The 11402-nt window shown below is 43.1% G+C and overlaps 1 protein-coding gene across 1 annotated transcript; it reads right to left on the bottom strand.

The window, feature by feature from the left end:
* Nucleotides 1–756: 756 nt before the first annotated feature.
* LOC114764923 (rho GTPase-activating protein 8-like) lies at nt 757–11106 on the bottom strand. Its single transcript, XM_028954902.1, has 13 exons — nt 10971–11106; nt 10605–10676; nt 9073–9201; nt 8359–8446; nt 7841–7972; nt 7498–7584; nt 7327–7425; nt 4992–5102; nt 4037–4110; nt 3854–3931; nt 3280–3408; nt 2638–2741; nt 757–1675 (listed from the first exon to the last, which is right to left on the bottom strand). The coding sequence occupies exons 2-13, from the start codon at nt 10639–10641 to the stop codon at nt 1478–1480; spliced, it is 1266 nt and encodes a 421-aa protein (XP_028810735.1). The 5' UTR covers nt 10642–10676; nt 10971–11106; the 3' UTR covers nt 757–1477.
* Nucleotides 11107–11402: the final 296 nt, after the last annotated feature.

Here is an 11402-nt window from a genome sequence, read left to right on the forward strand (position 1 = left end):
TAGGAAAGTGTTTGTCTTACATATGCCAATGTAGTTTTTTTTCCTTTAATATGATGCATTAAAAGTTGATTGATTGAAGTTGGTGGAATGGTAAAAGAGTAGTCTCACTTTTTTGTACCAAGTTCTTATGGCAGAATCATTAATAAACAAAGTATGAGAAATAAAATCTTTTCACTGCAAAGCTATCGGGGTCTTCGTGTAAAATGTGTGGTTCTTCCATAAGAATACATTTAGAGGAGATCATTTTAATAAAAGATCATTTATTGCAAAATGCTAAACATCCTGGAATATCAGGATAGATAGTTGAAGGAGCTATAAAAAAAAATCTGATACAGTAACAAAGTTTATCTTTTAAAAAATACAACAATCTGAAGTATTATAGGAGTGCTGATTTCTTATAACTCTCATAACTTTCATGTGAACTCTTGCTGAGCGGATTTTTTAAAAATACAAATGGAATTCTGAGAATTATTCTGAGATAATTATCTTCAGATAACAGAAAAGTAAATGCATTATGGTTCCTGACATTTGCTACCAGCACAATATTTCTGTTTAAATTGTTAAATGACCCACGTTTCATAATTTCCTGCATGTCACCAATGAAGTTAATTATTCTCAAAAGAAACCCATGATACATATAAAAAAAACCAAAAAAAAAAAACCCCACCTCCTTTCACTTCTGCCAAAGCAGGTCCGGACGGCACATGGGTAAACCAGCAGGCAGCCCCTACGCTTTTATTCCTCTCCCTCCCACCCACTCCACAGCTCAGACAGCCGGAACAGCAGGCCGCCCACCAGCCCCCCACCTAATGCCCTCAGACAGGTCATCGCAGTAGCTCCCTTCCGTCCAGCTGAAGCCATGCAGGGGAAGGGTGCTGTTTAAGCCCCTCCCCTCCCAGTTCCCAAACAGACGAAGTCTCGTTCTTCAGAGGCCAGGGTGCATTTTCTCGCCACTTACTGAGACAGCAGTAAAAGCAGCTCTCAATGCAGTCCAACGGGCGCTTCGCTGACCGGTTTGAGAACATCCAGATTAAAAGGGCGGTGAGGACCAGCACTCCAGCAGTGCTTGTTAGAATTTCATATCCGTATCACACAAGTGCTCCAGAGATCAGCATCGTCAAGGTTATCGCCGGAGTTGCTATCAGTCTTGGGTTGTCATGACAATCAGCGGGGCCGCTGTTATTTTGAGGAGAGGTGCTTAGGTTCACACCATTCAGTCAAGGTGGACCATAGTTCATTTTAAACCAATCTGTTACATATTTGACATATGGACTTCACATTACATTCACAGAACAAAATATACACTTTTAGCCTTACTGTTATAAATATACGTGAAACGGGAAAAACGGCACCACGGCTTGTCCATCATTGTTGCATCATGAAGCCCCAGCGTGAGCTACGCGTATAAATATTACAGCAAAGGTGGCTGACGCGGTGAGGGTCGTCACCTGACCGGAGGCGGCAACTCGGGTCATCATCATGGCAGCTGCTGCGCGACTGGGCATCGGGAGCCGAAGACGGTGTGATAAAACTCAATCAGCAATTCGGTGAAGATGTTCAGGGGCGTGAGGGCATCCAGCGACACCGAGCCCTGCCGGGGCCTTGCCAGGTTCACCCCAAACACACAGGCCAGGTTGGATGGACCCATCTTATTAATGATGCTGTCCTGGGAGACCTGTCAAACACATACAGACAGGAAGGAAGGAAGGAAGGAAGATCAACAGATCGTGCGATTATGAATCTACACGGGAAGTAAATGAATCAAAACGTCTCCTTACTTCTGTTGACCTAAGGAAATGAAAGAAGACAACCCCGAATAAAATGTGCACACCGGTGAAAATGCCTCGCTGTTTCCTTCTCCTTCACAAGCCGATGAGCACAACATTAAAACCACCAATATTGTGAAAGTCCATTTCTAGGGATCTTGCCCCAAAAATGTAGACCTGAGGTGCTCAGGGACTTCAGGGTATAACAAATTTCAGTATTACTGCTGAAATCTGTCAGATACAGCAATTCTGAGGAATGTAAGAAAAGTGCACTCTGTGGCATTCCATGTATTTACAGCCGGGGCGAAGATGACCTCACCAAGTCAAGCCCTCAAAAGATGCCATTTCCGACAATAACACTAGCAAAAGAAAAACATTGGCAGGCTTCTAAACGCTTTACTAGAGCCAGGTTCATAGCATGAAACTACAACTGTTCTGGTCACCCCACAATATGCAGCATCGTATCTAAACCGGCTTCAGAGCTTCCTGGGCACTGCCGAGAGGCCAATTAGGGGGTAATTAAGCCACGTTCTCCTTAATTAAACAGTCACTCGACATGGTGACGTTACTAATGATGCCCAAGGGATTATCTGGTGAAGATTACTCTGATTCACTACATTAATTTTCTTTCAGGGGTTCAAGCAGCAGTGAACATGAAGACTACAAGTTTAATAAACCAACAGAATTAAAAGGTTGTTTTTATGAGACCAAGCTGAAAGCTGAGGGCACAAGACTGATAAATCCAGGGTTGTGAGTCCCTAAGGAAGCTGCCCATCACGCTGAGAGCAGTCGTGTTCGACAGCATGAAAAGGCCTGCGGTCTCAGAAAATGAGAGCGAAACCCCGGCAAATTTCACATGCTGGGCTCTCACCATGTGCAGGAAACAGAGTAGGTACTTGAGCACGATGTAGTTGGGCTCCGGCAGGGACTCTGCGATCCTCTTACATCTTGAAACCCGCAGGCTGCTTTCAACCTCTGAGTGTGGGGAAATCTATTTATTTATTTATTTAAAATAAAAAAAGCACAGATAATAATAATAATAATAACAGCACAAAGATTACATTTCAACTAAAGTGATCTTAGGGACTTTATAGTAATCAGCTACACCACATTTATTTCCTGTGAATATTATTTCACTATTATTGGTCTTTTAAGTACAAGTGCATTCGAGGAAAAACAAAAAACACAGGAATGAGATTTAAAAAGTCATTTGTTTTTGTAATTAAATAATAATACATTTTTAGTATCGAGTAGAGTCATGTTATATTCAGGCCAATGCTTTGTACTGATGTCCTATATATATATATATATATATATATATATATATATATATATATATATATATATATATATATATATATATATATATATATATATATATATATATATATATATATATATATATATATATATATATATATATATATATATATATATATATATATGTGTGTGATGATGATATATATTTGTATATAAATACAGGCAGGTGTCTGTGGTGTGAGGATATACACACTGGTGATCTCCAGGATTGGCTCGTAAAGGTCAAAGGTGAGCAGTGGCTCAGGCAACTCCCTGAGGAAGGTCTTTAGGATGACCGCAGGGACGTGGATATCGCCATACTGATCAAAGCTCACCGGCTTTCCTGTGGAAATGGCGGTGGGGGAAGAGACTCCACGTCAGTCACCATTTTTATAAAAAACAATATATTGGTTTGCTGCCTACGTTCACGTGTGCAACACTTTTATGACTTATTGACTGAGAATAATAACGTGGGAAGTCTATCCCCTGAGGTGCGCACAGGCCAGTGCACCTATTCAATGAACGCTTTCAATAAAGAAAGCTCATGATGAGAGCAAGCCAATTTAGATTGAATACCTCTAGGGGTAATGAGGAGGAGGTCTGACTGAAAGAGACCCTATCTTAATCTGCAGGCTCACAGGCGACACACCATGTGCTGCGATGGCATCAGAGCCCATGAAAGATTGAGTTTTATTGATTCGCTTTCCTGGCACTTGGGAGATAAAAGCCCTGCAGCCGTCCCTGGGAGGTCCCAGGAAGGGAAGGGGAGGAGAAATGATGCAGCTCACCCAGGTTAAAGAGTTTCTGGATGTCCTTGATGAGCTGAACTCGAGCTGACCTTCTGAAGATGCCCTCTGTGTGAAGCCCTGGCGGAGGAGGTGGCAGACTGAGAGCAGGAATCAGTAATAAAAGCACAACTAATAATTACCCTGTTGCTACTGAAGCTACACTTCATCCTGATCATTTCTTACCCTTTTCTTTGAGGTATGAAACTGTTTGCTTAACCACTGGCGGGATCACGGCACCGTTATTCTTGTCCTGTATGCTGTGGGGAAAAGGTCAGACTTGGTACACGGAACCCTGAACAGTAGGTATGGTAAAACAGAGACTGCCAGTGAAAAGGTACAATAAATTATTTTTATATATACGCACAAACAAATGCTAAACAAACATGAATGAATGACAATAAGATGTACTTTATTGGACTTTATAAAATAAAAATATCTGAATAATAATAAAACAATAACAGGTTACTAGTTACATTTCCCTATATCACACCAAACACTAGTTACATTTCCCTATATCACACCAAACACTTGCTTGAGGTGGTATTTCAGTTGCAAGACCACATTTTTCTTGCATAGCATCACCGTGTGGAAAAACACAGCCATTTCGCATATGCAACTGCAGCTTCTAGAATGGAAATGCAGCTACTGTTCCAGCATGTTACTATGGATACTTCGGGAGTGTTGGAGCTGGTGTAAAAAAGTGGGTCTTGTTTCTATTTTTCAAGATGCAAACAATTACTAAGCAGTACGTTGTTGATTCATCCATATGTGGAGACCTTGAGGAGGCATTTGGCCTTAAACTACTAAACAAGGCCCAGCATGTACTGCTGTGCTTAGCACCAGGTCAAAAACAGTCCTTAGTTTTACTCCCTACGGAATAGTATCTGAATTTAAAACCGAACTGGTTTCCCATTTTAATGCAATCAGAATCTCACAGAGACCACTGTAGCGTTCAGTAAACCCTAATTTGTCAATTTTCTTTCACTTTCTGCAACTTACATAACTTATATATGTATTCCAAATGTTATCAAGCTATTATAATAATCTCAGTTTATCACAATTTATTCTGATGATTATGCAATTCGTTGCGTACCCTTTTATTTGCTATAAGTTGAACAGGAGCTAGTCTGATACTCACTACTGCAGACTAACACCAAACTGTTGGGTTGGGAGAGGGGGCCGAGGAGGCGGAGTCTTCACAGATGGGGGCGGTCCTCCTTTCTGAGCTGCCCGCAGCTTTTCATCATGTCTGTGGGCAGCAACCAAGAGTCACAAGGGGATACTCCTCTATCCAAAAGCTGAACTCCCCCTGACCTGACCCCACCCCACCCACACCTTTCACAGAGAGTGCTCACATTTCTCTCCCCTCATACATATTTAACAATGAAGCAGTGCTAGTGCATGCTTCGCTACGGAATAACTGGAGTTAGAGAAAGGCAAACATCAGTACAAATGAAATCTGACGGCCCTTCCTTCAGCAGGATACGTTCATTGTCCATTCCAGCAGGCCTCCAGAGGCCACACAAGAGCTGTCAATATCAATCGTCTGTGGCATTACACACTGCTGCTCATTTCACGCGAGTCAGTGTTAACTTGATGGATGCCAGTTGTGTCCATAGATAGAAAAACAGCGTAGCTTATTAATGTAACATTTTAACCACAGACACACACACACACACACAGCTGAAGTGAACAAGACTGTCATTGTTAACGGTCAAGTGATGTAGGCACATGGAGATATAAGTGTTAAGATCTGAACCTGGCTGTAGGAAACAAATTAAAAATAAATAAAAAGGGGCAGTGGTGGCCTAGCGTTTAAGGAAGTGGACCCGTAAACAGAAGGTTGCCGATTCAAATCCCGGTCGGGCAGTGGTGGCCTAGCGGTTAAGGAAGCGGCCTCGTAATCAGAAGGTTGCTGGTTCGAATCCCGATCCACCAAGGTGCCACTGAGCAAAGCACCGTCCCCACACACTGCTCCCCGGGCGCTGGTCATGGCTGCCCACTGCTCACTCAGGGTGATGGGTTAAATGCAGAGGACAAATTTCACTGTGTGCACCGTGTGCTGTGCTGCTGTGTATAACATGTGACAATCACTTCTTTTAAAAAAAAAAAAAAAAAAAAGGTCCGCCAAGGTGCAACTGAGCAAAGCACCGTCCCCACACACTGCTCCCCGGGCGCCTGTCATGGCTGCCCACTGCTCACCAAGGGTGATGGTTAAAAGCAGAAGACACATTTCATTGTGGCACCAAGTGATGTGCTGCAGTGTATCATGATCACAATCACTGCACTCAAGATGCCTGGGTAGATCCCAGTGCTGTGGGATGTTCGTGGTGTGTTGGAGAAAGCGGCCTAATCAGGATCACAAGGGTCCAGATACCACTGCCGTGTCTAATTCCACAAATTGGTGGAGACCTTGACACGGCTGTTAAAACACACTGTGAAGCACAGATTCCTGTTTCAAGAACTGGACCATGAAGTAACAGAAGTGTGTACTGATCTGAATCACGTAGATGGACCGGATGTCAAATTCACAAGAAAATTGTTAAACTAAACTTATGACAACCCCGAAGATCTTAACTAAAATGACAATGTTTCTTCCTCCCGAGGAAAATGGGCCCAATCAGGTTCGGCTTCAGAGCTTCAGCTGTAATTTAAGTGACTTAAAAAAAAAAAAAAAAGACACACGACTGCGGAGGTGCTGGTATAGAGAAGCAACACACGCAGTACCATGTGACGAGGAAAAACGTTTCTCACGCAGCCTTACAGGAACTATGTACTTCATGTTATACATTCATGTGTTAGATTTCAGTTACTTTTCCATCACTTCTTATGTTTATTTCAGAATCCAAAACTTTAAGGCCATGAAATTGCTCAGGGACACAATGGTAGTAAGTGCGGTTTGAACCTGGGTCTTCTGGTTCACAGGCGAGTGTGTCACCCACTAGGCTAGTTCATGCCTCATTGTGTATACACATTGAATTTTTATATCACAGAACCAAACTGAATGCTCAAAACTGAAAAATAACACGCATGTAGTACATGTGGCAGTGGCCTGTAATCAGAAGGTTGTCGGTTCGAATCCCGATCCGCCAAGGTGCCACTGAGGTGCAACTGAGCAAAGCACCGTCCCCACACACTGCTCCCCGGGCGCCTGTCATGGCTGCCCACTGCTCACTGCCCGCCATGACAGGCGCCCGGGGAGCAGTGTGTGGGGACGGTGCTTTGCTCAGTTGCACCTCAGTGGCACCTTGGCGGATCGGGATTCGAACCGACAACCTTCTGATTACAGGGCCGCTTCCTTAACCGCTAGGCCACCACTGCCCCACATTAAACAATGGGGGTTTTCAAACAGACAAAATAACCTCAGTCAGACATTTATTAGGAAGAGGGTTTTAATGTGTTGACTGAAGATCTGAGCCTGACTATATTAGGCATGTTCCAAATCACACAGTTGCAATTGCTTGGGTGTTTACCTCAACACTTCTGGTGGGATGATGAGCTGTTCGTAGTTGAGATGCTCTCGGAGTTCGGCAAGGTAGTTGACGTAGGTGAGCTTCTTCCCAAACTTGTGGCTGTTATAGCAAAAGGACAGAGGGGTCATACTACGAGGAGATGTTGAACTGAGGCTTTCAGCCACCACTTACCTGATAAGGGGTTTGAATATGTTCCACATAGCTCGAATGAAATTAGTGGGATGGACCACATAGAGCACTTTCAGGTTCTTCTTGTACCTGTCACAGTCACACAGACACACAACAAATCAATAAATCCTTTTCGTGTAAGTCTAAAAACGTGAACATGCCCAACACACACACAAAGATTTTGGATTCTCATCATTAAGAGAGTTCAATTATTAACCAAAGTTTAGATATGCTGTGTGAAGTTGGGCTAGAAGGCAAAATGTCTTTCAGAGACGAGGCAAAGGGAGTAATGGAAAAGCCAAGGCCTCATGGGACAAGTTAAATAGAAACCGGGAGCATGACGCACTTTCTGTCGAACTCCTTATAGGCGTCTCTGAGCCAGCGCATGGAGGGCTTGTTCATGCTGCGCAGGCCATAATGGAAGTACACCACTGTGTAGTCGCTCTCCACGTACTGGTCAAGCGTGTACTTCAGATACCTGCCAGGAGATAGAAACCAAGCGGTGATAAATATGCACCTTTGTGGTTTTTGAATTAATTTCTCCACACAAACGCTGAGGCATGTTAGTTTATCACAGTTTTCAAAGAATGTGATTACATTTACAGCATTTATCAGACACCCCTTATCAAGAGCAACTTACAATCAGTAGTTAAAGGGACAATCCCCCCCTGGAGAAACACAGGGTTGGGTGTCTTGCTCAGGGACACAATGGTAGTAAGTGGGGTTTGAACCTGTAACTCCTTGGTCTTCTGCTTCATAGGCGAGTGTCTTACCCACTAGGCCACTACCACCCCCTTAACCTGTCTTGATTCGATCCCACAACACTTGGCATTACTGAATGGAAGACAACGCAAGGTAACTCACTCCAGCAGCCTTTGATGGTTGAGCTGGTGGGAAGGGGGCAGGCAGCAGCTGCTGAAAATAATCAGCTTCCTGCCATAATTGTCATCTCCTGGTGGGTGCAAACAGGAACCACAAAAAAAGGTTTTAAGAAAATGTTCACTATCTTTAGCATGGCTTCAGCACATTTTACAATGCTGCTCCATTACTACGGACGTCAGTTTCCCCAATATTCAAATCTACAGGTTTCTCATATTTCTGTGGCTGCCACTCCATGTCCATTCTAATTAGAACTTCATGATCAGATTATCAGATCAACTCCTGTGGACTTAACTTTGCTATTTTATCTTGTTTTGAATTCTGGTAGTAATTGGTGTTTAAACCAGTGATGAATTAGAAAGAAAACCCCGTAAAATGAATTGAAAAAAAAAAAAAAAAAAAAAAGGTAATTATTCCAGGGTAGATTCACATTGAAAGAAAAAGTTTTTTTTTTCCCACCTGCTTTTTTAAAAAAAATCAGTTTTCACCAACTTATTCAATTATTTATCAGCTACCAGACACCATGACATGACCTCCTGCATCAAACCAGTGCAGAAAAGAGTACCACAGGCCTCATTTGACACATGGGAGCCTTTTCATCTATGATTCATTTGGACTTTTTGCCAAAGATCACAGTTTTCCATCACAATAAGAGGACATGCCATTTCATCCTTTGATCAGCTGTGTGAATAGCCTCACCGGTAACTTGAAGGATCCCATGTCGTGCCACATCATAGTAAGGGTGGGAGGCATCGACTGTGGAGTTGCTGAAGCGACCGGCTCGGGGCTGTGGCTCTTCCTGTTCTTCCTCCTCATCCTTCCTCAGCTCTGAGGAGAACCATGGAGCCTCAAGTTCAAATAAGCACTTTTAAATTAGCAAAGGGGTTCATGTTTAAATACCTTTAAATCCTCAGTGACTCTGAATCTATCAAGGTTTACGATTTGCAAAAACACCGTACTTTCAATCAAAACGATATTTTAATAAAAAGTTCAACAAGACATTGCTAAATTGAAAAATTCAACAGTAAATCTTCCCTTTTCCACGTATCAAAGAGACCGTTGCTAAATATCTGATAACATATATATTCAATTTCAGTATGCCAGTCTACTATTTTCAAACACTCACAGACCCTCGTCTGGCCAGGCTTCACTCAAACACCCGCCATAAATATTTAATCAGTTCAGAGAAGGAAAAGCCTGGTGGGCTTCACTGTTTATTTGGGGGGGACAATTGTTACAGTAGCAAAAGGCCTACAGGCTTCCAGGAAAAATATCCGAAAAATGTTCCCACTCCATTCATCCAGACTTCAGGCAGTGCTTTATTGTTTTGTGAAGCAATGTAAGGCAGAGTGGCCTGCCTATTGGGTCCTAATATGTCCCAAAACAGTACATTATTGCATGTACATATACATGCATTCAAGCATACAGCGTGGAGAGAGTTGCAAATAACACTGCACGCAGATTTACTATTACAGGTATGCTTGGCACAATTATCATCTTCAGCATTCATCAATGGCTGCTTATGGGCAACTGTGTAGAGGTTAAACAGAAACCAGTGTGTGGGTAGCACTGGCAGCACAACCAGTAGCTGGCATGATTTAAAAAGAAAAAAACAAAAAAACAAAAGAATGTTCTGGTTTCCTCTGAACATCATTAACAATGCTCCATCAGCCCTCCAGATGCAATTATGGGCATGGATGGTCTTATCTGCTAAAATGACCCACCCTACTTACTAGAAAGGCCCAGCTTAAAATAGAAGAGAGAGAGAGAGTGTGTGTGTGTGTGTGTGTGGTGGGGGAATTTCTGACTACACTCTGGTTGTATGGGAGATAAAACCGGTTCTGTTTCCTATTCGTTTTACTCTACACCAGTGGCCATTTTAAATAACCCCATCCAGCCAAACGAGCCGGGCGGCTACCTGAGTATTTAACGGGGTCACCACAGAGCAACGCTCCGACAAAGCAAACGGACAATGAGCGAGCAGCACTTTTACTGTTACTATCCAGAAACCGAAAGAACCTGAAGGCACTGGTCAGAAATGCACGTGCAATTTATTAGTAATTTGCATATCTGCTCATTGCTTTTGTCAGTCACTTCTGCATACAGGAACTTCACTCTTACTGTACCCCTGTACCATGTGATGTGAACACGAAAGCGGTTTGATTTGATAGGTTCCTCATCGGGCCATCAATAATTGAATAAAAGAAAATGTGTATTCACATTTTACCCACCGATTTCCGCCAAATGCTCCAAATCAGAGAGCATCATTCCACACTTCTACAATCTTCAGATGAGCTGACGCACTGAAACGGGGAAAACAGCAACTAGAATAAACAGTTTTACAAACTATATAGAGCTGGAATGTCAGTCACGTGTTCCACTGGACGTTAACCTATACTAGCACTGAAAATAAATTACAGACATTATTATTTAGGCTGAATAAATGAGATAACAGAGTTCCACGAGCAGCAGCAGAAATAATGAATAAATAAATAAATAAATAAAAAAGTTAGTTCTCCAGAACACCTGAGGTTATTCTGCGGAGGAAACAATCCGCCTCGCGTCTTACTTCGGCCGCAACGAGTGCGGAAACGTACCGTATCCGTACGAACAGAGCACGAAACATCGTTCAGCCGCCAGGTAGACGGTCACGCAACAAACTCCATTCCAGACTTCCTAAACGCAGAGCTACGGCGCATGCGCAGACGCGGCCATTGGCGGTACCATCCCACTTCCCAGCAGGAAGAAAATTCCCGAGCCGCGCAGAAGCGAAGTACACGTGGAGCGAGAGCGTCGCCATGATCACGAACATATTGAATCTAGATTTTAGACAGCTTTAATTTATCATCAGGGAAGAAGGTTAGTTACATAACCTGGGTGGTAGTAGCCTAGTGGGAAACACTCGCCTATGAACCAGAAGACCCGGGTTCAAACCCCACTTACTACCATTGTGTCCCTGAGCAAGACAGTAACCCTAAGTTGCTCCAGGGGGGGACTGTCCCTGTAACTACTGATTGTTAGTCGCTCTG

This window comes from Denticeps clupeoides, chromosome 15 (genome assembly GCF_900700375.1).
Source record: "Denticeps clupeoides chromosome 15, fDenClu1.1, whole genome shotgun sequence".
Classification (NCBI taxonomy): domain Eukaryota; kingdom Metazoa; phylum Chordata; class Actinopteri; order Clupeiformes; family Denticipitidae; genus Denticeps; species Denticeps clupeoides.